Source organism: Sturnira hondurensis, unplaced genomic scaffold, assembly GCF_014824575.4.
Source record: "Sturnira hondurensis isolate 20B ecotype Veracruz unplaced genomic scaffold, ASM1482457v3 Scaffold0024152, whole genome shotgun sequence".
Classification (NCBI taxonomy): Eukaryota; Metazoa; Chordata; class Mammalia; order Chiroptera; family Phyllostomidae; genus Sturnira; species Sturnira hondurensis.
This window is the reverse complement of record NW_028096783.1, coordinates 6,419,831-6,447,145: the sequence shown is the minus strand read 5'-3', so window position 1 is coordinate 6,447,145 and position 27,315 is coordinate 6,419,831. Positions and strand designations below refer to the sequence as shown.

The 27,315-nt window shown below is 45.9% G+C and overlaps 1 protein-coding gene across 2 annotated transcripts in view; it reads right to left on the bottom strand.

Moving 5' to 3' along the window:
* ETS1 (ETS proto-oncogene 1, transcription factor) overlaps positions 1–27,315 on the bottom strand; it is a 128,394-nt gene that overhangs the window by 87,596 nt on the left and 13,483 nt on the right. For both annotated transcript variants that reach the window (XM_037038298.1, XM_037038300.1), the window contains exons 2-3: positions 26,657–26,736; positions 11,937–12,081 (exon numbers count right to left, since the gene is read on the bottom strand). In XM_037038298.1, coding sequence (XP_036894193.1) covers positions 11,937–12,081; positions 26,657–26,725 — 214 coding nt within the window. In that variant the 5' untranslated portion in view covers positions 26,726–26,736. The remainder of the gene's footprint in view (positions 1–11,936; positions 12,082–26,656; positions 26,737–27,315) is intronic.

The following is a 27,315-nucleotide window of genomic DNA, read 5'->3' as shown; positions in this document are numbered from 1 at the left end:
AAGCTACAGATGGTTAGAAAAAGTCTCACCCTGGCTGGTGTAGCTCAGTGGATTGAGTGTGAGCCTGTGAGGCAGGGGGTTGCCAGTTCAATTCCCAGTCAGGGCACATGTGTGGGTTGCAGGCCAGGTCCCCAGTGGGGGACGCATGAGAGGCAACCACACATTGATGTTTCTCTCCCACTCTTTCTCCTTCCCTTCCCCTCTCTCTAAAAAATAAATAAATAAAATATTTTTTTAGATTTTTATTTATTTATCTTTAGAGGGGTAGAGAAGGAGAGAGGGAGAGAAATATCAGTGTATGGTTGCCTTTCGTGGGTCCCCTGCTGGGAACTGGCCTGCAACCCAGGCATGTGCCCTGACTGGGAATTGAACCATGATCCTCTGGTTCACAGGCCCACGCTCATTCCACTGAGCTACACCAGCCAGGGCTAAATAAAACATTTAAAAATAAAAATAAAAAGTCTTGCATATGATTTTAGAGGCGTCACACATTTCTAAAACTCATCTGGGTCAAGCACCTCTGGCTCTATGAGAATCTGCAGGTCTAAAACCAGGCAGGAAGTTGTCAGGATTGACACATTTTTTTAAAAAGGTGAAGTACGTCAGAATTCACGTGACCACAGAGACAAGGAGACCCTGGTCCCGCGGACAGTTAATCCCTGGCATTCGGCTTCTCGAACACCGCGCCACACCGGTCTGCACAGGTACGGAAGACTGTTAAAATAACCTCTGGAACTGGTGGCTTGTTGTTTTTATTTTATTTTTTAATGACACCCGAAAGAGTGAACAGAGGGTCCAAAAGTCTGTCTTCTTTCTTATACAGCACAAAAGCCCCAAAGAGTCAGACATTTCTTTGAGGGTTGTGAGTGAATCTCCCAGGCACGTTCAGGAACGGAGTATGGAAAGCAGAGCCCTGTTTGGAAAAACAGTGATGGTGAGGGAGGAGTGATCAGCCCGGCGGATCAACACATGGGGGTAGGGGCTGGACGGAAGGCTGATGGCCCACTGATACTGGCAGCCTCGGAAAGAGCCAAAGGTTGCCCTATAGATCAGTGGAAAGGTCATTTCTCTTGCAGTGCAATTAGGTCTCCTGTTTGACCTATGACCTCTGGCCCATGAAATATTTATGCTCTCAAGATAGGCAGCCAGGGAGCAAATGCATGAGGATGGAAGCTGAAGGCATTTAACATGGAAAGGAAAAAAGAAGGAAGGGAAGTAGGGAAGGAGGGAGGGACGGAAGGAAGGGAAGGAAGGAAGGAAGGAAGGTCAATTTAAATATGAAATCATTAATTGAGAGCCATGCCTTTGTGCATTTCCAGCTTCAATGAGGGTTTTCCCTCCTCGCCATAATTTTGGGAGGTAGCCACGATTCTACACGAGGAAACTGAGGCTCGGAAGGCATCAGTGATCTGGCCATGGCTGCAGGGCTGGTAGGTGGCAGGACTAACCGTTGGACCAGGCCAGTCCCACAGAACTCTCTTGCTCATTTCTGCACACTAGCAATCCACACCTACGCTCTAGGCAGCAGTAGCTCCCTTACCTATCTCTCTATCTCCCCGCCATCTAGAACTACGCCTGACCTCTTGCAAAACCAAATCTAAGTCCAGAATCTCTTGTGTTCCAACCGTCTCTTTCTAAAGCCTAGCTGGAAAGAGACGTGCTGGCACAGACTTAGGGGAGGGCATTCAGTCCTGGCCCAGGTGGTCTCTCTCCTCTCCCGCTGCCTGGATTCTGGATGTAAAGCCTTGGTCCTGGGCCGCCCCAGCTCTGGGCGCGCAGTGCTGGCAGCGCCGGGGTTAACCCGCCCGTCCTGCGCACCAAGATTTCTGCTTTATTTCAGCAAGGGAAGTGTGTGCCTGCCTGATTAGCCTGATGGTTTCCTCTTTTCCCATAACCTCCAGACCCCCGCGGCCCAAGTGTTTACTCTCTGAAATAAAAAATCTGCTGGTGTTTTTCTTTTTGTGTGCTCGTGTATTTTGGGAGGCTTGCAGCGGAGGAGGGCGGGGTAGGGGTTAGAGACGCAGAGCCGTGGGGAGGGACAGAAGCCTCCCCCAGCCCCTCCCCCGAGAGCCTCTTCCAGCTGCGTCCCGGCTCAGACCCCTGGCTGCTGCGCAAGAAGGAAACAGTAACGAGGCAGTTGGGTCCCCGGCTTCAGCAGCTATAAACACAGCGCACATCTGGAGAGAGTACGGAGTCTCTCCGAGGCCAGACACCGACAAAAACAGCCTGTCTCTGCGCATCCACCCCCACCCTGCGCGCCCTCACAGCCCTCCTCTCGCGGGACTCCATCCAGCCCCCGAATCACTCCCCCACCCCCAGATTTCCATTCACAGCGCTGAAGCCAAGCGGGGGCTGACGCCAGGCCCTGGTCCATGTCCCCAGCCCCCGCTCTAGGACTTCCAGAAGAGGGGTCAAACTGCTTGAGTCAAATAGGAACTCTGTGCCCCAGGGACCTTTTCCCAACTCAGCCCAAATATTTGTGGTTTGAAAAAGTTTAAGAGAACTTCTTTCTCCCCAGCCCCCTGGGATTTCCAGTGCAATGCTGTTACTTCCTAGGATTTTTGAGAAGCAACAAATCAGAAAACAGCCAACAAAATGCTTGCATTTGAATTGTAACCTCTCAGCGTCGTCCTGTAGGTTATCATCCTTCCCCAGGACCGGCAGAGGGGATGGGCGCCCTTGTGCAGGCCTCGCCGACCTTCCCGCCTCTGCAGGGACACAGGTCCCTGGTCCCTACGCCTGGGTTCGCTGGTCCTCACCAGGCCCCCTTCTCCTCTCCCTGGTGAAAGGAGGCACAGTGAAGAGTCAAGATGGCAGGTGCCCAAAAATTAGCCTTGGGCAGGATGGCAATGGGCCTTTAACACTCCTCAGGTACGGGCGGCGGCACTTTCGGTTTCTTAGGCTTACTTAAATTCGCCTCACACTCAAGTCACGTTGAAAAGAAGGAGGAGGAAGGTAGCATTTATTAATCACCTGCCGCAGGCCAGGAACTTTAAGAAATAAGTGTAAGAATCCTGTTCAAGGGGCGGGAACAAGGTCCCAGATGAGTGACTGCTCTTTCTACCCTAAACCCTTGGTTTGCACTCAGTACCTCAGAGCTGACACTCAGAAACATGTATCAGAAGTTCTCCTAGTCTGAGTATGAACTAGCGCAGGATGGAAAGCTACCAGGGGAGCCAGGGTGGAAATAGAAAGGATGGGTCAAGGTACTATTGGCAAATAGGAGCACACTCAGCCCCTGGCCAGAGAAACGCCCTTCACTCGCGGAGGACAGGGGTCAGGCACCGGTGGGAACCGCATTAGAACAAAACAATAGAGCAAGTAGGCAGGGTGGTTTTTCCCATGTGGGTTCTCTTCCTAATACACTACTTGGGCAAGGCGGGTCTGACTCTCTCCTCCGGTGTTTCTCCCTTGACATCTTCCCTCCTGCTCTCAGATGAGATGCCCGTGGGCAAGGGGTGTCCCGCATTAACCTTCCCTTCCAGCTGTCCCCTGGAAGTGGGTTGTGCGGGCAGCTCGGCCCCAGCGGTCATCTCCTGGGAAAGCGTTACAGGGTTCCAGCCCTCTCCCTCCCAAACACCCAAACCATCGAACGTCAGATCCTGAGTGGGTCACAATTTTTCCGGAGGCAGCCCACATGATATCATCCCAGAAACTCTCAAACGGCATCAGAACGGCTCTGAAGAAGCAAGGACGTGGAAGCAGGTCCTCTTGCAAAGTGAAACACTCCCTGAGTGGACAGACATGTGCAGCCGATAGAGTTTAAAATACCGTTTTTTAAAAACCACAGGGCCATCTGAGATGGTCAGTTAGTTGAAAGAACGAACCTGCTATGAGAATAAACACTTCAGAGCAAGGTGGATCTCCATTTAGCAAGTCTCCCTGGCACTCCCTCACGGTTCTCAACACTTAAAAGCCAAATGGGAGGCATCTGTTTTTCCCGCTGAAACTTCCCACCTGGTTGTCGATAGCCTTTTCCAAACACTGGCCCAGGTTTGATCTCTCACAGCCGCCCGGCCGTCTGAGAAAGCCCCAGGAGAGACCGTGAACTCGGACTCTCAATATATCTCCCACTTGAACTTCCAAAGTTTATTTGGGAAAGACATTCTTAAGTTCTACCATTTTACTAAGTAAATCTATCTTAGAAATTCTAAGTAGTAAATCCAAAGTCGCATCCTTATGCTGCCAAATGTTATCTCATGAATAAGTGTAATAGTTCATACAGAAAACATTTCTCCCATCATGTCAATGTGCCGCCACATTCACACTTGAGTAAAAGTCGCCCAGAAACAAGGAATCTCTTCCGTTGTCTCCATATACCTGCTCAGTTTCCAGTACCTGCCACCGGCCACCACAGTGTTCCACCAATCACCGGTGGGTCGCTTTCTGACTCAACACCCAGACACCTGCATTTTCTCAGGCACTTCAGGATAATGCGTTATGAGAGCAAACATTCATATCACGCTTGCTAAGTGACGGCGCTGCTTTAGGCGTTACATCTACTAACTTGGCAGTTCTCAAAATATGGTCTCTGAACCAGCAGCAGCGGCCCCTGGGGGCTGGTGAGAAATGAAAATTCCTGGTGAGATACACCCTAGACTCACCAAATCAGAAACCCCGGGAACAGAACCCCACAACCTGTGGTTTAACAAGCCCTCCTCCAGGCAATGCTGCCACATTTCAAGAACCTCTGGCTTAGATGAGGAAATGGAATTACAGAGATTCGGTGAGTTGCCCAAGGTCACACAGTTGGGGAAAGCCGATGTGCAAGAAGTACGACTTGCCAGTTATAAAAACAGTCACAGGATGCAAAGTACAGCATCGGAAACATACCCGATAACGTTAAATAACTATGCGTGATGTCAGATGGGTAGTACATGTACAGGGGTGATCCATTTGTAAATTAGATAAATGTTTTATCATTGTGTTGTACACCTGAAAGAAATACAGTACTCCATGTGAATTGTAATTTTAAATAAATTGGAAAAAGACTCAAGCTACCTGTTTCCAAAGTCTGAATCCTTTACCATTACACAATACATACTTCCTTTCTCATGAAGAATGAGAAATGAAGGGTAGGATGTGAATGAGGGTAGATGAGGTTTTTACTGTGTTCAGTGACCAAAAATATATCAAGTTGCATTATGCAAGAAGGAAAAAAGTATCATCTTATTTCTCAAATCAAGGACCCTGGTAACAAAACCGTAGGTGCTCCCTGAGGGCTCGCTGTGGTCTATAGCTGCAGACTGCTTTCCAGCTCAAAGCAGCTATTGTACTTTGTCAAACTGAATTTTAGTCACAACATGACATCCATAACTTTGGCTGATTCAAAACAAATCCATCCCTGAAGCAAAAAATAATTTGACAGTGTATCACTCAAGAAGGATGCTAAGTAAGCATCCTATTTTCTGATACACACCATTGTCATTCACGATCGTCATAACTATCTGGTTAGAATCAAATATGAATACCCTGACCTGCGAGGCTTAATTGGTTGGGCATCATCCTGCAAAGTGAAAGGTCGCTGGTTCGATTCCTGGTCACAGCACGTGCCTGGGTTGTGGATGCGAGAGGTAACCAATTGAGGTATCTCTCTCACGTTGATGTTTCTTTCCCTCTCTCTCCCTCCCTCTCCTTCTCTCCAAAAACAAATATAATCTTTTTTTAAAAAAATCGAATATGAACACCTAACAGTTGATGGCACAGACTACGGTGCTGTGGCCTGGGTGCTCAGTTGAGACTCTAACGTCAGCTTTCTAGTTCCCAGTAGAAAACAGGCATTGAATGAATCCAGCTGGGTCTGGGTACCATTCTGAGTTCTCTGCCTCCATCTAAAAATGGCTTGCTATCTACCCCACCCTTTCAAGAGGGCTGTGGATGGGAATTAGTCATAATACTTGATGGCTATGAAATGTTAGTGAGTTCTTAGAGACAAGGAACAAGATACTGACTTAAAAAATGGATCTTGCTGACTTCCAATCAAGATGGAAACATAGTTAGAAAGGCTTCACCTCCCTGCTTGGCCACAGAAAGAATTACAACTAGATCTCAAAAGAAGCAACACCCAGAACCATGAGAAAATCGAGCTGCATGGAATTCTGACAACCAAGGATTCAGAGAAGCCACATTTATCCAGATGAGTGGGAGGGGTGGAGTCACGGAGACCAGCAGAGAGGCAGTGGCAGTGGCAGCGGAAAGGGCTGTCCCACACTCGTGTGGTGGATAAAAATTGGGAGAGATACTTTGGGAGCAAGCAATCCCAGCCCCAGGCCGGACCACACAGCCCAGGGTTCCAACACTAGGAAGATAAGTCCCCATAACAACTGGCTGTGAAAACCAGTGGGAGTTGAGGCAGCCGAAGAAACTGCTGGATTTTCAGGAAACTCCATTTAAAGGGCCCGCGTGGACTTAGAATGTACACAAATCTGCCCACTTCGGGATTCACCACCAGGGCAACAGCTGGAAGAGCACCAATCACATACGGGAATGGGTGGAGTGGCTAGAAACAGGGAGAATGCTGGGCAAACCTCCAGAAGTCAGGCAGGGGCATTGTCCCCTCTCCAAGCCCTCCCTCCACACAGAACTACAAGTCAGTAAAGCAGATTGTCCTGCCTGGCAATTACCTAAGCTTCTACCCCACACAATTTGCAGGTGCCTTTTCTACAACAGGCCATGCTACTAAGACAGGGAGTCAAAGCAGCTCTACCTAATACACAGCAACAAACGCAGGGAAGCTCCCAAATTGAGGAGACAAAGAATTAGGGCCCAAATGAAAGAACAGAACAAAACCCAGAAAAAGAACTAAATGAAAGAGAGATAGCCAGCCTGTCAGATGTGGAAATTGAAACACTGGTGATCAGGATGCCCAAAGAACTCACTGAGTACAGCAACGACATAAAGGAAGAAATGAAGGTTACATTAAGTGAAATAAAGAAAAATCTACAGGGAACCAATAGTGGAGGGGAGGAAGCTAGGACTCAAATCAACGCTTTGGAACAGAAGGAAGAAGTAAGCATTCAACCAGAACAGCAAATAGAAAAAAGGACTAAAAAAAATGAAGAGAGTACAAGGACCCTTTGGGACATTTGCAAATGTACCAACATCCAAATCATAGGGATGCCAGAAGGAGAGAGGAAAAGCAAGAAATTGAAAACATATTTGAAAAAATAATACAAGAAAATTTTCCTAATTTGGCCAAAGAAATAGATATACAAAGCCAGGAAGCACAGAGGTTCTCAAAAAGCTGGACCCACAGAGGACCACACAAAAACACATCATAATTAAAATGCCAAACGATAGTCCTGGCTAGTGTGGCTCAATTGCCTGTGAAGCAAAGGGTCACTGGTTCGATTCCCAGTCAGGGCACATGCCTGGGTTGCAGGCCAGGTCCCCAGTGGAGGACACATGAGAGGCAACCACACGTTGATGCTTCTCTCCCTCTTTTTCTTCTTCCCTTCCCCTCTGTCTAAAAATAAATAAATACATTTTAAAAAATAAACAGAGAATCTTAAAAGCAGCAAGAGAAAGCAACGAGTTACTTACCAAGGAGTTCCCATAAGACTGTCAGCTAATTTCTCAAAAAAAAAACCAACTTGCTTTTTTCTTGCTTTTAGATGCAAGAAAGGACTTGGCAAGATATTCAAGGTGATGAAAAGCAGGGTCTACAACCTAAGTTAATCTATCCAGCAAAACTATCATTTACAGTGGAAGGTCAGTTAAAGTGCTTCCCAGACAAGGTAAAGCTAAAGGAGTTCATCACTACCAAGCCATTATTATGTACAATGTTAAAGGGACTTATTTAAGAAAAAGAAGATCAAAACTGGAACATTAAAATGGGAAACTCACAACTATCAACAACTGAATCTAAAAAAACAAACTAAGCAAACAACCAGAACAGGAACAGAATCTTAGATATGGAAATCATTTGGAGGGCTAGCAGTTGGGAGGAGGAAGGGGAGAATTGGAAAAAGGGCTCAGGGACTAAGAAGCATGAATAGTCCATACACAATAGGCGGGGAGATGTTAAGAATAGTATAGGAAATGGAGAAGTCAAAGAACTTACACGCACAACCCGTGTACATGAACCAAGGGGGGATTGATTGCTGGAATGAAGGGTGGTACCAGGCGGAAAGGGGCAAAAGGGAAAAAATTGGGACAATTGTAATAGCGTAATCAGTAAAATATATTTTTAAATGGATCTTGCTATGATAATCGAGAGAAAGGGCTGAGTCTGGGGGACAGAATAGAGGAAGGGAACAGAGAGTGAGGAGGCAGGGTTAGTGGGCCCCACTCCAGCCTGACTATAAACAGTAACAGACGTTTTAGCCCTGTCTTGTGTAAGGGGATCCATTGATTCACAAGGCTCCCCAACAGAGGGATGACGAGAAGCTAAGACAGAAAGGGCCCATTCATTCATGCAGAACACCAGCTCTCCGTCCTCATTGGCTAGCGCTAATGGCTCCAGGCTGACAGGGAGGAGGGGATGGGGGAAGGCAGACAGGAGGAGGTAGAAATGAAAGAAAATGATGACTACAAGATTGTCACGAAGCAATGTACAGCTGCACAGGCAATTGCATGCAAATGTGGCTTCCCTTTTTAGCTGTATAGTTAATGTCCTCAGATTCATCTATTTTTCTCTTTCATGTCATCTTCCCCTCCCCTTTTTTGCCTTGTCTTTTTCTGGCTACCCATTCATTTTTCATGTTCTCCTCTCAGTCAACTCCAACTCCCTAGTGACACCCACCTTATTTTCTGTCCATTTCTACACATCTTTTCTTTCTTCTTCAACATCCCTTTTCCAGTCGAGTCTGTCTGGCTCTTGACTCAGCTTGGTTACTGAGTATTCTCTCCCACTCACCTGCAAAAGCTCTCCCCCACTCACGTTCTCTCTCAGCTTTAGTCTCTCCCTTGCTCCTGCTCTCCTCAGCCTCTGTCTCTTTGTGAATAGGAGCAACATTCAGAGGAAGAGGCCTAATCCTTCCTCGATGGCCCCTCCTGCTGGGTATTCCAGTCACTGACAGATGTGTAATACTTGGGGAAAAAAAAGTTCATTCATCCCTTCTGAAAGCACAAAATCTGAGATGGCGTGGGGGTGGACAGTGGCCATGAGAAGGAGGACGGGAAGAAAACTGAAGTTATAAATAGGATAAAAGAAGATGAAAAATATGCAGAGTATTTTTTCCCCTCTTTCCTCTTAACACAACTCCAAGGAAATGTGCTGCAGCTGGAGAAATCATTGGTTGGTCCATGGCTTCATCTCTCTCCCCTCCAACCCCACGATCTCTTTCCAAAGGACACCCATCACTGAGGAGGGCTGGACCCCAGCCCAGAAATAATCATTGCAACTCCTTCATCTGGACAGCGTAAAAGGCAAAGGAGGGGCTAGAAAAGCTCAGGGGTTTTGCCAAATATTTCCATCCGAGGAAGCCCAAGACAGAGGGAACTACAGCTCTCACATTTGCCACTGGGGCACCACTTCGCCCACGGAGGCCTCCACGCATTTCTGAGCTACAGTTGAGGGCAACCTGGATCATTTGAGGACTTGGTTATTACGTGCCCCATCTTCCCACCCTACGCACAAGCCACCAGCCTGAGTGGCCCCGGCTGCCTTCTTCTTGCGACAGTAGAGTAGACTTGGGGGGGGGGAGTTCAGTGTCTCTGTACCTCATTAAATGGTATGGTAAACTGCATGCTGAAACTGGGTTATAAACTACTTTTATAGTAGTGAAGATACAAAAGAAATGTTTGCTTCATTGTCTGTGACTCATCTTTCACCAGGAATGCACACCAGGGCAGAGAACAAAATGCTGCAACACTTGGTGGGGAGGGGGAGGAAGGCTTGGGAGCTGCTTGCCAGTGCGGGGTCTACCCAGTGTGTAATATAGAAAACTATATCACACTTCGTTCTACATCTTTACTTGTTAAAGCAGCTTTATTCAGAGAGGTTCTCCACGAACGCTGTTTTGTTGTCCCTGAAATGAAAACTCTTTTACCTTTGAGAACCTTAGCAAGGGGGAGTGAGAGGTCATCTTTACTTGAGAATTTATCTACTTCTCAGCTAAGAAAGAGGAGAACCATATCTTCGCTGTGAAGAAGAAACCTACTGATTTGAGGGGCTATGGCAAGAGTGGAGAGGAACTCCTCTGTTAGTAAGATGTGACCTGGAGCAAGAGAAATACCATCCTGAACTGAGAGTACGCAGGCAAGATAACTTGAATCTCCCTTGAACTGGTAGACACAAGACTTAAATCTACTGGTATTAATAGAATGCAAGAGTTACACTATGCCCTGGCCAGGCAGTTCACTTGGTTATAGCTTCATCCCAAAATGCCAACGTTGAGGGTTCAATCCTCAGTCGGGGCACATATAAGAATCAAACAATAAATGATAAATAAATGAACAACAAATTGATGTTTCTCTACTTATCTCTCTCATCAATCATTTTTTGAATGATTTTAAAGAAAAAGTTATAGTAAAATAAAAACAACCCGTTTGATCTTCATTTTATACAAATAAAATTTATTTTGTTTAAAACTTCAAAGGATCTCTTCTTTCATGTCTTGAAATTTTAAGTCCTGAAGTCTAACCTGTGATCAGGTACAAAATCCTCCCCGTATCCATCCTCTTGGAGTGGGTAGACAGCTGAGACATTTGTATTTATCCTTGAGGAACTGAGGCACCAAGTGGAAAGTTACAGTACTAATGTTATCACATCTCAAACCCAAGGTGATGCTGAAGGACACGTCAAAGATCAAGGCCCATTGAGTCAAGAAACCACAGGACACAGGACTCGGTTCCATTCCACCCTGGAGGAGAACCCGGTGACTGGCAAGCAGCTCCCAAGCCTTCCAACCCCAGTAAGTGTTACGACATCTTGCTATCGGCCTATGTGTGTACTCCTGGGGAAAGATGAGTCACGGGCAACAAAGCACACATTTATTTTCTATCTCCACTATTATCAAAGTAGTTTGCCACACGGATTTGTGGGGTAAAAAGACACTGAACAAAAAAAATTGCACTTTAATTCATTTCTGGTGGCTTTCCTTCTATTTAGTTCTTCACAATTACATATTTTTAATCAGTAAGAAAGTAATGAATTTTCTTAGGCTAAGTATTCATCCTGAGAAACAAAAAACAGATCTTCACCAGCTTTGGGGATGTTTGGATATATTATCATAACCTGCTCTCATGAGAAACTGACCCTAATTTCTGAATCAATCATTTCAGAATCCTAAATTCAAGCTTTACATTTTGCATTTAAAATAAACTCCCAAACGGTAGCAGGTAGATAAGGGCTAATATTTACTGTGTGAGGAACACAGTGAGTCTCGCAAAAAAAGAATTGGGGCAGGGACTTGGAACTTTTCTCCAGTCCAGTTCCCTGGAGGAATGTGTCTCCCATTCGCCAGAGGGCAGCACCGTGACCAGCGAGCCGGGAGCACCGGGAATGCGGAGAGGAGGTAGGAGCCGCTGTGAGGAGGGCTGGGGAGACAGGAAGCAGTGGAGGAAGAAGCAGCTAGAGTAGCTCCGCAGGAGCCGAGAGGTGGGGAATGATGGGAAAAGAAGATAAATGAAAGAAAGGACATTCAGTCGGAAGGCTGTTCATCGAGTTTGTCCCTTATGGCTGCAGAACTGCCAGGCCCTCAGTCAACAGCCAGGCCAACAAAAATGGGCAAGTTGCAGGAAACGCACAGGAGACAGACTGTTTACAAAATGAAGACTTGAAGCCACCTCCCCTTACCCGGCTTCATTCCTAGAGTGTAGTTTTCCTGTCACTAGAGAATAAACGAGCTCAAATTATTGAGAAGACCCGGGGCTTTCCAAAACAGAACAATAGCATCCGGACCCACATAAGACAGGCAGCTGTTATTTCGGAGAATGCAGCCCTCCTCAGATTTCCATTGTCCCTCAGCCCCGGCCTCTGTATGCGGTCCTACCTGAGCCACAGTGTTCCAGACCAGTCGGTACTTCTTGGGTGGCTATCTCTTCCCAGAAGGGGTAGCAAGCTCTTTGCGGATGGTAACTGGACTGGAAACTACAGGCCATCTGAGGATCTTCGTAGGAGTTGAGAGCTCCCTGCCTCTGCAACCAAGGAGGGGAAAGAAATGTGTTAAGAGGAACATCTCTAGTTTAGCCCTAATGGAAAATGACTTCGTATCTCCCAACCACACTTACGTAGGAATCATCCATAGATGGCAATAGAATAGAACCAACTGTTGATCACCCCCCCACCCCACCACCAAACAATAGATACCCATACTTAGCAGCATGGCAGAATCTTGGTCATTTTAAATGTAAACAATCCTGGCTCTTGATTTTTTTATGTTTTCTTACTCTGTAAAAGCACCATGAAAGGGTATTCTTACAAGACTTATTCCAATATCATAGAACCAAGAGATAGTAAATGTCAAGGAAAAACAAGTGGATCATAATCAAAATCACTCATTTTTCAGTTAATCAATGTACACAGCTTTTAATAATATTGATTGCTAGACAGGAATTTTCCATTTTCCCTAACATTTGGGGACTTGTACCTCTCTCTTGTCAGCTTTATGAAATCCATAAAATATACTATCCACCCATCACTCTTTAAGAAAATCAAATATAAAGAAAAATAGAATGTGACATTTATGTAATGAAATTATATATTATACGAAATGCATGTAATAAATGGTGTGTGAGAAGTCTAATATAAGGTATTCTTTTTAAATTTTTTACTGCTTGCTTTTAAGAACAGGAAGAGGAGAGGGAGAGAGAAAGAGAGAGAGACAGGGAGACATCAATTTCTTGTTGCACTTATTTATGCATTCGTTGGTGATTCTTGTATGTGCCCTGACTGGGGATCGAACCCGCAAACTTGGTGTAGGATGATGCTCAAACCAACCTAGCTACCAGCCTAAGGCCAGTGCACATATTCCTTCAATCCAAAAGACCCCTAACATTCCTGAGACTGGGCAAAAGGGTTGAAAATTAAGACACAAAAGGAGAAGCAGCGGATTCAGGGAGAGAAGACTTCCTAACACTAAGAGGCTAATCTACCCTGGCCCATCCTCCACCTTCGTTTTCTCTTTTTTATTCTTTCTCTCTTTCCTTATGGTATCTCTTCCTCCATAAAAACTCCAGGGAAGAAAACCAGCGAGGGGGGACTGATTAAAAGAAGGTGAAAGAACATATATGAAGGATCCATGAGCAAGGACAACAGTGTGGAGATTGACTATGGAAGTGGGAGGTGGGCTGGGTGAAGGTGAATGAAGAGGGGAAACTGAGATGACTCTAATAGCATAAACAATAAAATATTAATTTTTTTTAAAAAGAAAAACAAACTCTGCTAGAATGGGATGGGATTAAATTTATTGGCGTAAAGGTGCTGCTTAATAAGTGTAATTCCTCTGGTGGTAGTCTTGTCCCTGAAGAGTAACTTGCTAGCCCTCAGACCCTCTAACTTCTTCATCTGCCAACTGAGCTAAAGGTGCTGAGAATGTAAATAATAACACCCTCGAGACTGAAGGGAGTTATTTTGAGTTACTGTGTATCAGAGGCCGCTTGGCCTTCTGTTACTAAGAGGCTCAGGTGAGAACCACAGAATGTAAAAGAAGCAATGACAATTCTGCTGGCTGTTTATTTTGGGGACCAAGACATTTAGGGAAGTTGTCAATAAGAACACTGTATTAAACCCATTTCCTTAATGCTGTCTTTAAAACTACTCTTGCTGGCATTGTATTTTCACCATTGTAAATTCCCAAAGGAATATTAAGGTTTTCTTTTGAATCCCCAAGACTATCGGAATCCAACAATACTTTGCAACAAATCAATTTGAAATGCATTTTCTGGACTCGCTGTGTGCTCTTGACATCTATCTATCCTCGTCTTCTTATAATTCTTTAGAGTCTTTCTCAAAACTCGTCAAGTATCAGAGTTGCAGGAATACAGTTTTGAAGGAGGAATTTTCATTTTAAATGATATAAAAGAGGCCTGAGTTGCCTGGCCCTGTCTCCTGAGGGGACAGCATGTGCCTGGCTTACATAAACCAGATCTTGGTAAGATGGCTGTGGGGAGCGTTGTGCAAGTAGGACCTGGCTAGATTGCCAGTGGGTAGTTTGTCACAGGCCCTATTAGGATGGTCGGAACCTGGGAACTTAAATTCAGGTTCAAAACTTGAGGTTTTCCCTGCCAAGGGAAGATCACTAGAGGCAGGGTGTATTGTGCACAGAGGCACTGAAGGAAGATGAGCTGGGTCAGTGTGCAGGGGAGAGAGGGAAGGCAGCAGGAGGGAGTGCATTAGGGAGAAAACCGTGGCTTTGCAGATCTGGGCGAGGACAGCGTGGCTGTGTGGTGAGTCAACTCCGTCTTTGACGAACAACCACATGCATCACCAGCCTGAGTTTACGTAGCTGGCGTTTTTCACAGAGTCTGTCTGTCCTTCCCCCCAACCAGGCTCTGTTGTCAGTGATAGTCCATTTATTATTTTATAAATGGGGCTCTATTTTTAAGGCATACTTCGTTTCTAGCCATCCTCAGTGGATCCAGAGGACCCTATTTTTTAAGAGTGAGGAGATAATGCACCGAACCTACCACAAACCACAAACATCTTTGCTTGCTGATGCTCCTGGAAGCACCTCTGTCACTTATACACCTGCCAGTTCATAAGACATTTCACAAACTGTCCTAATACTAATACCTATTTCATAGGATATGAAAATGACATATGTACACAGGAGAACCACATAGCCAGTGCCAATTCATTATGAAACTGTCTCAGTTGAGGAGAAAGAAGCAAGTTCTCACCTTGGCAACAGAAAATCTGGGCAACACAGCCCCTACCTCATTGCTTTAAAGAGGCACCACCCAAAACTAGTCCCAGGCTCTTCGTGGATACCTTCCTTTGCCGGCTGTACCAGGAGGTGACTTCATGACTCCCAGTCTCAGCCGCAGTTTGAAGGAAACCATCCGACAGGTCCTCATTCACCCTGCGAGTGACTCTAAAGAGAAACTAATGCACATCCCACATCCACTTTGTGCTAAATGAAGTGCTGAGCATGGTGCAGAAACGGTCGCGTCTAACCCTCCTCATGCAAGATTGGTACTTCTTATCTCCATTTTAGTGAAGAACAACCTGAGCCTCTAAGACGAACTTACACTTCCCAAGGCCACACAGCTAATAGCATCGCGGAGATAGAATTCTAACCTGGGTCTACTTGATGTCAGGTTCTTTTCTCCTATCTTTGCGACATGGAGTTTGCGTGGCTCTAGCAGCGACTGCTGAAGAAGGGCAGCTGTCGCCGCACGATAGCTGGCAGATGAATTACGGCAGTGTGCTTTCACAGAACAATTCCGGCCACGCCAAGTACTATGTTAGACGCTAAGAATACAACATGAGCAAGAAGTGAACTTTATCCCTAGGCGCATACAGACAATTAAACAGGAAATTACCCGGAGGGGCTGTGGCGGGCCCAGAGCTGATGTGGAGGGGGTGGGGTACAGCAGCAGGTGAGATTCCCTGAAGGAAGCAGATTAAGGTAATAACTGGAAGGTTGAGTCATGTCGAGCCTAAAACATTTGGTGAAGGCCAGAGGGTGAAAGAAGATGATGACATGCCTCACAGTGAAAAGGAACAGACACAACAACTATGTAAGGAAGAATTAGAAAGACTCAGAGAGGTAAGACAGAGATGAAGACTGTGCTGTTTGGCCGTGACATGCGAAGGAAAGCTGGGCTCTGGGGGCAGTGAGGATGCTCTGAGTGCAAGTGACTGGGACGGATGAAAGCTGGAGGGACAGGGAAGGTCACAGTGTTGAGGGCCATGCACACCAGGCAAGAGTTTGGCTTCAGGAGTAGGCACTGGAGGTTGTATTAGAGGAAGTGACAGAGAGAATCACTATGTTCCAGGAAGCTCATCTGATGGACTGGGCAGGAAGCCGGGGAGGCTGACTTAGGCGGGGGCAGTGCCCTGCCCAGTAGAGCCACACTGGAGAGTGAGACCAAAAAGGGACACCAGCGCTACTAATCCAAACTTATTATTTTGTACTAATAATTTTGCATGAGTTTTAATTTTAACAAATACTGCATTAAGATACTATTTAGCTCGATGACTGAATTTTGGGGCACCCCTTAATTTCTGCCTCATGTGAATGCTTCACTGGTCCTACTCAAGCTCCATTGCTGAGTGGGGGTCCAGGGATGAGGAGAGATTCACATTAGAGTCGTGAGGGCAGAGGTCAAGAGCAAACCAGAAACAGAAGGTATGTTTCAAAGGAAAAACTGAGGAGTCTCATGAAACTGAGACTTCATGATTGGTAGGTGAGGAAACGAGGGGGTGAATCCAAGATAATGCTCAGATTGCTTGCTTCTCTAACGAGAAAGTGGTGGGGTTGGGCACTAAGCGAGGGCAGAATGATGGCGGAGCCTCGTGGTGGTGGCGTCCCCAAGGTGCCTACGCGTTGGGAGCCAACAGGAGAGGGTAGACAGAGTTAGACAGAGGCGGCGTGAAGGATCCAGTTAAAGGCCTGAGTCAAGGAAAATGGCAGTTAAAAGGAAAGAGAAAGGATCGAAAAGAAGCCCGTAAAGTTGCCCATAAAGTTGCCCATAATTAAGAGGATCAGTTGGGGAAAAACAACCAGAAAGGACCAAGTAAAGACAGAAGAAGGAGAACAGGAAAATGTTCAGGGTCAGGGAGGCCAAGGGCAGCTTCAGGACCAGAGGTGGTTGACAAGTGGACGTGAAGACTAGGCTAGCAGCCAGGCTGCCTAGTGGTGACGGGTCCCCTGGGCACCCAGGCAAGCGCACATCTCTGTCTCGCCACTGAACCCCGTGCTGAGCCACCTTGGGAAGGGCACTGCTCTCGCTGTCCTCTCAGAACGAGACTATCAGGGACACCAGCCCACAGCCTAACCACTTACCCTTCTGATACCAGAGACAAGTGAGATGAAGTCCCGAATGGTTGGCAACTCTCAGGGCAGCGGACACAGGCTTATCTCCGCGCCCTGAGATAAGGTGAGCCACACCTGTACTCCTCTGCCAAGTAAGGTCTCGCCCATTGCTCCCATTTCTCTAGTTCCTCCTCTCAGTGCTTCAGAGCCAGCGACCTCCAGCTTGGCTTTCTCTTTAAGAAAAAGCTTTACTTTTCCCTGCCTTCAGCCAGCTGAACCTCACAGCTACTGCTTTGCTCACAGTCTTCCTTCTCTCTGAAAGATGCCCCAAATTAGAAAAGAGGGAGTAGGGGAAAGCTTCGACAGCATGAACTGCAAACCTCGGGAGACTGCCTATGTGTAAGACCTTTTCTAAGTTTGCTTCCCTTTAGTCAAACAGCCTTCAATGTCCAGGTGTTTGCTCCTTATCTCCATCCTTCCTATTCTTCTGTCCAGGGCGGGGCAACAGTGGGTTACAGCTGTTCGTACAGAAAACTATACGCTAATGAATAAATAATGACACAAGAATAAACTCTGTGTTTCATGTCCTCACAAACATAAACTTACTTTGGCCCACCCTGTGTTACTCAGTTCCCAGACTTCACGGGAGCAGATCTGTCTTTTCTTGACTGACCACAGAATCCTAGGTTTTAGCCTCACTGCAGAGCCATAAACATAGGAAAAACAACAAATATTTGTAGAAGCTGCTGCTTTAAATTAAAAAAAAAAAAGTCCATGCAGAGGCAAAGCAGTATGGGCATGTGTGTTTGCCATCCCGGGGTAACTGTGTTACTCCAGTTCACTCACAGACGTTCACGTGCTCTGTCAGAAAGACAGAGGATGGGAAATCAGGAAGCCCGGATTCGAGTCCCGCTCTGCCCCAGAGGAGCTGTGTCACCTCCAGCCTGTCCCTTAACCTCTGTAACTTTGCTTCCCGAGGATGTCTTCCTCAATGATCTCCAAATTCCTTTCCAACTTCAAGCCTCCTTTTTGCTGATCCATCCACATTTTTTGTTCTGACCTTGTGACGGACAGACAGCCTTCATGTGACACAGAGCCACCCTAGGGTGGAGAAGCCTGTGGAGCCAAAATTGTCAAGGTCTTCATGTGCATTCATGGCCTACAATGTCCCCTGAAAATGTATTAAAGCCTTCAATTGGTGTGTCTCCATCCTTCCCTGAAACCATATTCAACACTGCTTCAACCCCATAGTCCCTACTCTTCCATAGACAACAGTGATGCTTAGGGAGTTCCTGGTTGCTGAACAGTTGTAGAGGCCCTCACATAGTAGCTGCTCAATAAAAGTTCCTGCAAGTGGACAATTTCTCCACTTAAAACCTTTCACCCCATAGCATGCAGTCACCCCTCCACACTGGGCTGAAAACTCCGTAGACTTCTAATCAAGCCTGGGCTTGCTCATCCTCAGAACATGCTAGACAACCTAGTGCCTCCTGTCACAGATTGGCCAACATGTCACAAAGAAGCCCTTGGGCGATGCTGAGAAGTTCAAGGCAGAGCATCTCTGGTCATCAGCAAGACACTGGGCACACCTGCCTCCGGAGGGCAGTTTTATCCTGATCACTGGAGAGTTAGAAGACAAGGAGGGCAAACAGAAACGCTCCTTAGCTTAGGACTTAGCCCTCCTGAGTACTCCCACCATGGAGGAGGGGGCTTAAGGGTGGTTCACCACCAGGAGAGGTAGAACAGACAAAATAGGAAACTCTCAAGGGCAAGTTAATTTTAGCCTCAAGGCCAGGAAATTCTTTTTAAAAACAATAGGAGTGATGGGCTTGGGCCTTGCTAAAAGGGTAGATTTCACCCTCACTGCCAATTTCTGAGAAACAAAAATATCTCAAATGCAGAGAGAATGCTGCAGAGATGAGGGTGCGGAATTCTGGTCTTGGCTTCAGCCATACTGGGCTTCTTCGTAGGCCACAGCTGAGGCTGGCCCTGGGGCATGAGTGGTAGTGTGACCAGCACCGCAGCTCCTCCTGGTGACCTGAGACCACAGCCCCCTCTCCTCACAGCAGCAGGCACCAGTGACACCTGGCTGACGGTCGGAGCTGGACACTGCCAAGGGCTCTGAACCTCAGACCAACCTGGGCACCATGACTTGACGCCTGCTGATAGACCTCAGGTGAGACGGCGTATTTACCAGCTTCTGCTCACTTAATGCGGAGCCTCCAGACTCCTAGTAACTCCAGGGCACACAGTGTTAGGCGTCCCATGGTAGGGCAGTGGAAGGGGAGGCTGATTTTCACTCAGAATGTGGGTGGGAGATCGTACCATGGCTAAAAGACTTGGCAGTAATTTCAAAATGGAGTTTTGTTTTTTCCCTAAATCAGGGTAGATGAATGCATAAAAGTGTGTGAATGAAAGTCTGCTCTAAGTTCTTACATATCACTGCACAGCTACAAAGAAGCTAAGATGAATTTGGTGGTAAGTAGAGTCAGGAGAGCTGGACTACCCTTCACCTCGTGCCCACTTTGTAAACCCAGGCAACTTAGCTAACTTTTTAGGCTTTAAGTTCCCACTCCTGGGAGATGGACTCTGGGTTGTAGTGTGGCTCTGAAAGTCTCTGGGCTGTGCTGACTGCACCCAGTATCTAAGAAAAACCCCGCTTCCTAGGGTGCTGGAAAGATACCCATTATCACCCCTTTTGTCTTCAAACCTTCTACCACTAAGAGCCATGGCTCTGAATAATTTCCTTAAACATTATGTTCCAGCAATCTATCCAAGAGTAAAGTCATCACCATCCCAAATGACAAAGAAAAAAATGTCCTTTTCAGTTTTCATTGACATCCAAGTTTTGTTTTGTTTTTTGGGGGGGGCGGTGTTTGTTGTTCATTCCCACTTCTCTGGTCCTGAATACCTTGCCCATCACTCTTCAGGATTCCCAGAGAACAGGAAAGGGCATCTGTGTTAAGCTTCGTACTGACATGCACAAGCAGGCCCAAGAGGGACACTGCAGACTCCTCTGAACACACAAAGGCTCAGCTGCTGAGCCACGTGGGATGGAGTTGAAGAGTGTGTGAACAGCTTTCAGTAAGAAGGGTGTTGCTGTCCCGCCAGCACTGCACAAGGGCTCCCCTTTCTCCACATCCTCCCCAGCTCTTGCTGTTTGTTGGCTGATTGTTGGTTGCCATTCTGACTGGTGTGAGGTGACATCTCACTGTGGTTTTCATTTGCATCTCTCTGGTGATTACTGACATTCAGCATCTTTTCATAATTGACCATCTGTATGTCCTCTTTAGAAAAGTGTCTATTCAGGTCCTCTCCCCAATTTTTTAATTACATTGTTTGGGGGTTAGTGTTGAGTTTCATAAGTTACTTATAAATGTTGTATATTAATTTCTTATCAGATGTATCATTGGCGAATACGTTCTCCCACTCAGAGTGGGTTATCTTTTTATTTTGTTGATGGTTTCCTTTGCTGTGCAAAAGCAGGCACTGTGCAAAGGAGTGTGGAGCTACCTCAAAAAATTAAAAATGAAACTATTTTATGACCCAGCAATTCTACTTCTGGGAATATACCCTAAGAATCCCAAAACACCAATCAGAAGGAATATATGCAACCCTATGTTCATAACAGCGTCATTTACAATAGCCATGATTTAGAAGCAGCCCAAGTGTCCATCGGTATATGACTGGATAAAAAAATGTGTTACAGGAGGGAAGGGGGTGGGAAGAGGGGGGGGGGAAAGATGTGTTACATTTACACAATGGAATACTACTCAGCCATAAAACTCTTACCCTTTGTGAGTGCATAGATGGACCTGGAAAGTATTATGCTAAGTGAAATAGTCCAGTCAGAGAAAGACAAGTACCATGATTTCACTTATATGTGAAATCTAATGAACAAAATAAACTAATGAACAAAATAGAAACATGTTCATAGATACAGAAAACAGACTGAAAGCTGTCAGAAGAAAGGGGGGTTGGGGGGCTGGGTGAAGAGGTAAATGGATTAAGCCAAGAATATCTCATAGACACAGACAACAGCACAATGATGACCTGATGGAAAAGGGGGTGGGAGAGGTAGAAGAAGGTAAGAGGGCAATAAATGGTGATGGAAGGAGACTTGACTTGGAATGGCAAACACACAATTCGATGTACAGATGACACATTATAGAATTGTATAACTGAAACTTACATAATTTTGTTAACCAATGTCACCCCAATAAATTCAATAAGAAAGAAAGAAAGAAAGAAAGAAAGAAAGAAAGAAAGAAAGAAAGAAAGAAAGAAAGAAAGAAGAAAGGCATTTCTTCCCAAGGCGGCCCAATTAAACAGCAACTACTCAAGATAAGAGAACCAGGTCTACTTGCGCAATGGGGTTGTAAACCACCAGCTCATTACAAGAGAACTTTGATCTGGTGGCAAGAGAGCTGTTTCCAGTGCAGGGCAATGATGAAGCAAGGAGGTTTCTCAATGAGGATGTCCCCATCATTCCCCCAGCAGCCCCATCTTGTCCTGGCAACACCCTTGTATGGACAATCAGTGGAATCATCTCTATTCTTGCCTCCATGTATCCACCTAACAAAATCACAAAGTCCAGAGAAAAACAGAGAAGAGACAGTGAAAATGAGGGAAAGGGAAGTAACTGAAGTCATCTTTGTGGCAAGCACTGGACAAGCATTTTCTCATTGAACCATCACAGCGACCTCACATCTGTTTTCACAGATGAAGACACTGGGGCTCAGGGAGGTTTAGTCATTTCTGCAAGGCCACATGGCTAGGGATAACAGACCAGAATTTAAATCAGGTCTTTCTGTCTCCAAAGCCCAAGTTCCTTCCATGATAATTGGCCAGGCTGCATTCCACAGCTGCCTGACCCAGCACCGAAGGCAATCTGTGTCTAACACCTAAGGCAAAAAAGGCAGGAATGAGGCTGGTCTCCCTCCTGCCTCACCAGAGTCAGAAGCTGGAAATAGAGTTATGTGTGCATCCATCCATCCATCCACCGACGGTGGAAGGAAGACAGAAAATGTACAGAAAAGGATTTGCTCAAGCCATGAAGCAATTGGCGAGATCCATGGTCAACCTCAAATACCTCTGTGACATGGAGCTATATCTGAGGGCAAGGGTGTGGGGCTGACTTTTGCAACATACTTTGCTAAGCCCTGTGGCCAGATGCTCCCCTCTGCTGGGCTACTCCCCTCTGCTAGCACCACACTAGAGAGTCAGAAGACCACCAGTCCCTCAAGTCCCCAGAGAGTAGCACAGGAAGGAGGAAGGCCAATGCCTAAAAACTGCCAGTAGCTGTCAGACTCCCTTTTGTCCCCTCTAAGCTGGCATCCAGCATGTACTTAGGCCTATTTCCACCCCCTATTGATTCAGTGATCATATGTCTGAAATAGCCCTGATTTTGTGTCTGGTACTCTGTACAATCAAAGCAATTAAGTGTCTGATAAGTATGATCCCATTTATACAACTTGAAAATCTTTCATATAATAAATTCACAATTCCAAAAATGTTTTGTGTTGGGCAATTTCTGAAACTCATGTTTTCATTTAAAAAAAGAAGTCTGGCCCTGGCTGGTGTGGCTCAGTGGATTGAATGCTGGCCTGAGAACCAAAGGGCTCCTGGTTTGATTCCCAGTCAGGGCACATGCCTGGGTTTTGGGCCAGGTCCCCAGTAGGGGGTGCTCAAGTGGCAACCACACATTGATGTTTCCCTCTCTTTCTCCCTACCTTCCTTCCAAAATAAATAAATTAAATATTTAATTATAGATATATAAATATATATATGTTAACCATATTTATAAGCAAAGAGCATTTTATCTAGAAAGAATGGCAAGTTTTTAATGCAATCACCCCACCTCAAACTTCAAAGGACGTTCCCTAAACCCACAGTCTCATCCTAGGGGAGTCCAACACTTTGGAATATTTATTTCACCTCTTGGGCATCAGCGTGTTCTGGCTGGTCGGACACTCTGGGAAACCATGCAGGCCCCAGGATATTGCTGTATCTGCAAGGGCCTGAGCTCTGGGGAGCTGAGTGGGCGGTGTTGTTCCTTCCCTCTGGACAGTTCAAGGTGCTTCCTAAAGTTCTCCTGGCCCTGGGGGTCACTAATCCCCAAGGACCTCCTCCACATGTCCTCTTGGCTTGTGATGTAGCCAAGGACTGGGACATGTTTGGTCAAAACTAGGAGTGGCCCATCCCTCCCATTCCTGTCCTCCCCCAGCTCTGCTGGCCCAGTGACGTGAAGGAGAGGATGACATGACGCATGAGAAGACAAGGGACCAGCACAGCAAGGGACTTCCAGGGCTCTGCACAGGCGTGCTGAGATAGCATAACAGGAAGGAGCGCTTCCTCCCCTTGAATGAAAGGGTCCCTGACACACGACCCATATAAGTCCCTGCTCAGCTCACCCCCCACCCGCACGATACGCAGACCACTTCCAGAAGTGTTGTTTCTCTGCCTCCCCAGCTGTGACATCACTTTGCTGAAGGGCTGCCCTTACAAGAGGGAAATGTGTCCTGGTTGGGACAAGCTGACCCTGAGGTAGATAACCGAGTTCTGTGTGAAATGGCTGTTCCCTAACAGCAGCATTGATTTTACAGCTGTTGCTGAGACTGTTTTAAGCATTCTCCCAGTGAAGCGAATGAACAAATAATGCCAATAGTAGCTCTAACTTGCAAAGAAAGAATCTAAGATTTAGTAATCTTCAAAGGCCAGAAAATATTCTCATCCTGATTCAGGAGACTGGCCCTCAGACAACGAAGGAAGTATGCTAAGTAAAACGCCTCAAAACATGAATACAATCACATTTCATTTGTTTGTATGTTTGTTCTTAAGTTTTCTCTTTCCCAAGCAACAGTTTACAAGTAACAAAGACCTGTGTAAACCAGTCTGTACACACAGTTCCACCCTGCCTTCAGACTTGGTCTGTGGCTACACTAGGCCAGGGCTTCTCAATCTTGCCACTGCGGGCGTGTGGGGCTGGGTAATTCCTTGTTGGGGGACGATGTACTGTGTATTGTGGGACATCTAGCTGCATCCCCGGCCACTACCTTCCAGATGCCTCTAGTAGCATCTCTTGCCCAAGTTTTGACAACCAGAAATACCACCAAGGACCCCCTGTAGGAAAATCACACAGATGAAAACCCATTGTCCTCATGGATCTTCTTTCAGCCTCAAACTCCCCAGACCTGGGACAGAGTTTCTCTTCTGGGCGGCCCAGTCTAATAAACTAGAGACCAGGGCACTGGGCGAAGGACTTGGATTGTTGGGTTAAGAATCATAGGCTGAGCTCTGGACCAGGTGGCTCCAAGGGACTGAGAAGCCTGGTCGCCTCAGGCTGTAAATTCCTTCTCCGGGAAAGTGAGTGAGGCCACACTCTTCCGAGAAATAAATCTTAGGTTGAGGTCAAAAGTGTGACCTTTGTTAGTTTGTCTAATGCCAATATTCCAAGGCTACATCTTGGAGGCAATGGACAGATTTCTTTGACTGGTTATTACAGCCCGGCCTAAAGTTGAACGTTAGCTGTAGGAGCTCGTTTATGGAACTTGAGTTTGTATTAATGAATGTCGTTTACTGATTTATTTGCGACAGAGAGAGTGTATGTGAAGCCGTTTAAAGGACTTTTCTATTTGCTCTGTGTTCTCGAACGTTGCCTAACTCGTCCTAGTGATGGAGAAACCGAGGCCCAGAGAGAAGTGCTGAGTGAATGTGCTGGAACAGTCATTCAGCAGCCTCTTACCCAACCTTCTGCTTTTGCCCAACGACCTTGAAATGTGAGGTGCAAAAGCTCCCACATGTTGGTCATGTTTATCATATATGGCTGTGGGGGGTGGGGGTAAATGGGCTCTTTGTTTTGAAACTGGTAGAAATCATTGCAACTGCATTAAAACAATCCAGTGTACTCAGTTGTGGGCAGCTCTCTCCAAGTAAACATACGCACTTTAAGTATGTTGGGCTTTTTATCTCATATAATTTTCAGATACTTTGTCTAAGATCATTCAATATTATACCTGGAATGTATATACCTATTGCTACTATTCTTTGATTTCAGTATACAAAACAAAATAAATACAGGTTCATGTGCATGTGGCATTGATGTGTTCGACAAGTTGTTAATCTTATGTAATTTGCTTACAATACTGGTAAGAGAATTAACATAAACTGGCTTTTTAATCTCCTTTTCCAAGTCAACTTTGATACATTTTGCCCTGACACCAAAATATTCTTATTTATTTTGACAAATCTCCACAATGTCGTCTCGCAGAAAGACTCAGTGTGCTTCGTGCTGACCTTAGACGGTAACCTCTGTGTGGGGATGGGCAGAGCCAGGCCCTGGTGACCTTTCTGGCCCCTTTTGTGACCTTCACCTACTGAGGCAATTTCTCCTGAGCAATATTGACTGACTCTTGGTCTGGACTTGTGGTGTGTGTGTGTGTGTGTGTGTTTAACACATATTTCTGATATAAATTCTATTTTTTTTAGAACAGTGAATGGCATTTATATGAAAACAGAAGCCATTTTATAAGAAGAAATATGTGTAACAGAGAGGCTAGGAAAGAGAGATGTGTTAATCATCACTTAAATATACAATTCTTTTCTCAGTACTACACAATATAATTTCCATACACATCACATCTTTCAATCGACAGTGGTGGTGAGATGTTAGGGTTAAGTTAAGGGACCAGTGCTAGAGATTCTGCAGGGCCTCAGGGCAGGCAGTCGAAGGCTGTAGTCAGAGCAAAGCTCGGGTGCATCGGTATCCACTTAGACCCATGCCTGTACTAGGAAAGGTTAACAATAAACTTGTCTGTCCATGACCATGGTTAGTAAAAGAAGGTCAACATTTATGATGGCTATCTTTGTACAAAACACAGAATTTAGAATAGTGAATACACACATTGGTTAATATTAAAGTTTCATTTACCCCGGCTGGTGTGGCTCAGTGGATTGAGTGCTGGCCTGTGAACCCAAGGGTCACCAGTTCGATTCCCAGTCAAGGTACATGCCTGGGTGGCAGGCTAGGCCCCTGGTTGGGGGGCATGTGAGAGGCCACCACACATTGATGTTTCCCTACCTCTCTTTCTCCCTTCCTTCCCCTGTCTAAAAATGAATAAAGTCTTTTTAAAAAATAAAGTTCCCTTTAATATTGCAATTAGTGAATGAAACTTATGGGATCTCTCGCACAGTGAATTTATAAGAAACTTATCTAAGCATTTCCACTGATCAGCATGTAGCCTGGGTGAGTCTTCTTCCCTAAGGGCAAGAAACTTCATGTAGCCCTCTTTTAAAGTCCCTTTGCCCCCCCCCCCTTATTCTACAATTTATGAAATTTGTCTATGAACTTACTATACCATTTCATTTCTAATTTTTAACTCTGTAATTAGAAAGCTTGTGTTAGCTTTTATGTATAAGGTGAAAACAATCATTTTAATTGTGCTAACAATAGGTGTAAGGTACATACAGATGTAAAAAACCCTCACCAAGTGAACTGAGCAGCAAGAAGAAAAAAATCACCTGGCTTTATACATTAATCATGTTCGAGTTAAAGTCTCTGAAACACAAACACTGCAAAACCTTTCTCAGCCAATCCATCAGTCTTGGATTTTCACTCTACATGCTGATAAAAAGACAGATATTTCACAGTCTAGCTCCTCCACAAGATTCCAAGCTGACTGTGACTTTGGAGTTGGGTCCCTGGCCCCTCAGTCTAGGACAGGCCAGGATGCAGGAAGCAAGGGGAGGGGAGGCAGGGGAGGCACAGGGAGGGCCTGCAGGGGCCCACTTACCATCATCGCAGGACGCACTGCTGAGTAAGGGGCAGGGCCACTCGCTGCAGAATCCGCAAAGTAGCTCATCTTTTCAGCACCTGTGTGGGAGAAAGGGTTCGCTGAGCTGCTGGATGCACAGATGTGTGGACTAGAAGCAAGATGTTTAAATCTCAGAACCAGTGTCTCCCTAGGAACCATCAAACTTACCTCTTTGTGTTAGAAGGGGAAAAAACTCAAAACTCAGAAAGATGAAGTGACCAACCCAGCAACCAGAGGGCGGAACAGACCCCGGACCGGAGCCAGCCCCCTGACGGCAAAGGAGCATGAAGAATGAACAGCCTCTGAGAAATGCGAAAAGCAAGCAATGGAAAAGTTTACAAAAAGACCCTTTTGTAGGGTTTCTGGGCGGGAACTAGGTCTCGTGTGTCTTTTTTAGTAACATCCCCGTCCATACATCACCCTCCCTCCACCCAGCCGGGCCTGGCACGCAGCTGGCACTTGGCACACAACTGTCGCATATGCCAATCAGCAAAGGAAAAAAGAAAGAAAAGCAGGAGAGAAGGATGAAAAAGCTCCTCCATACAGATGTGTTCGCCAGGATCCGAGAAACAGAGAGAAGACCTGGAAAAAGGATTAAACATTATTCATCTTGAGAAAAGGAGAAGGACTATTAAATA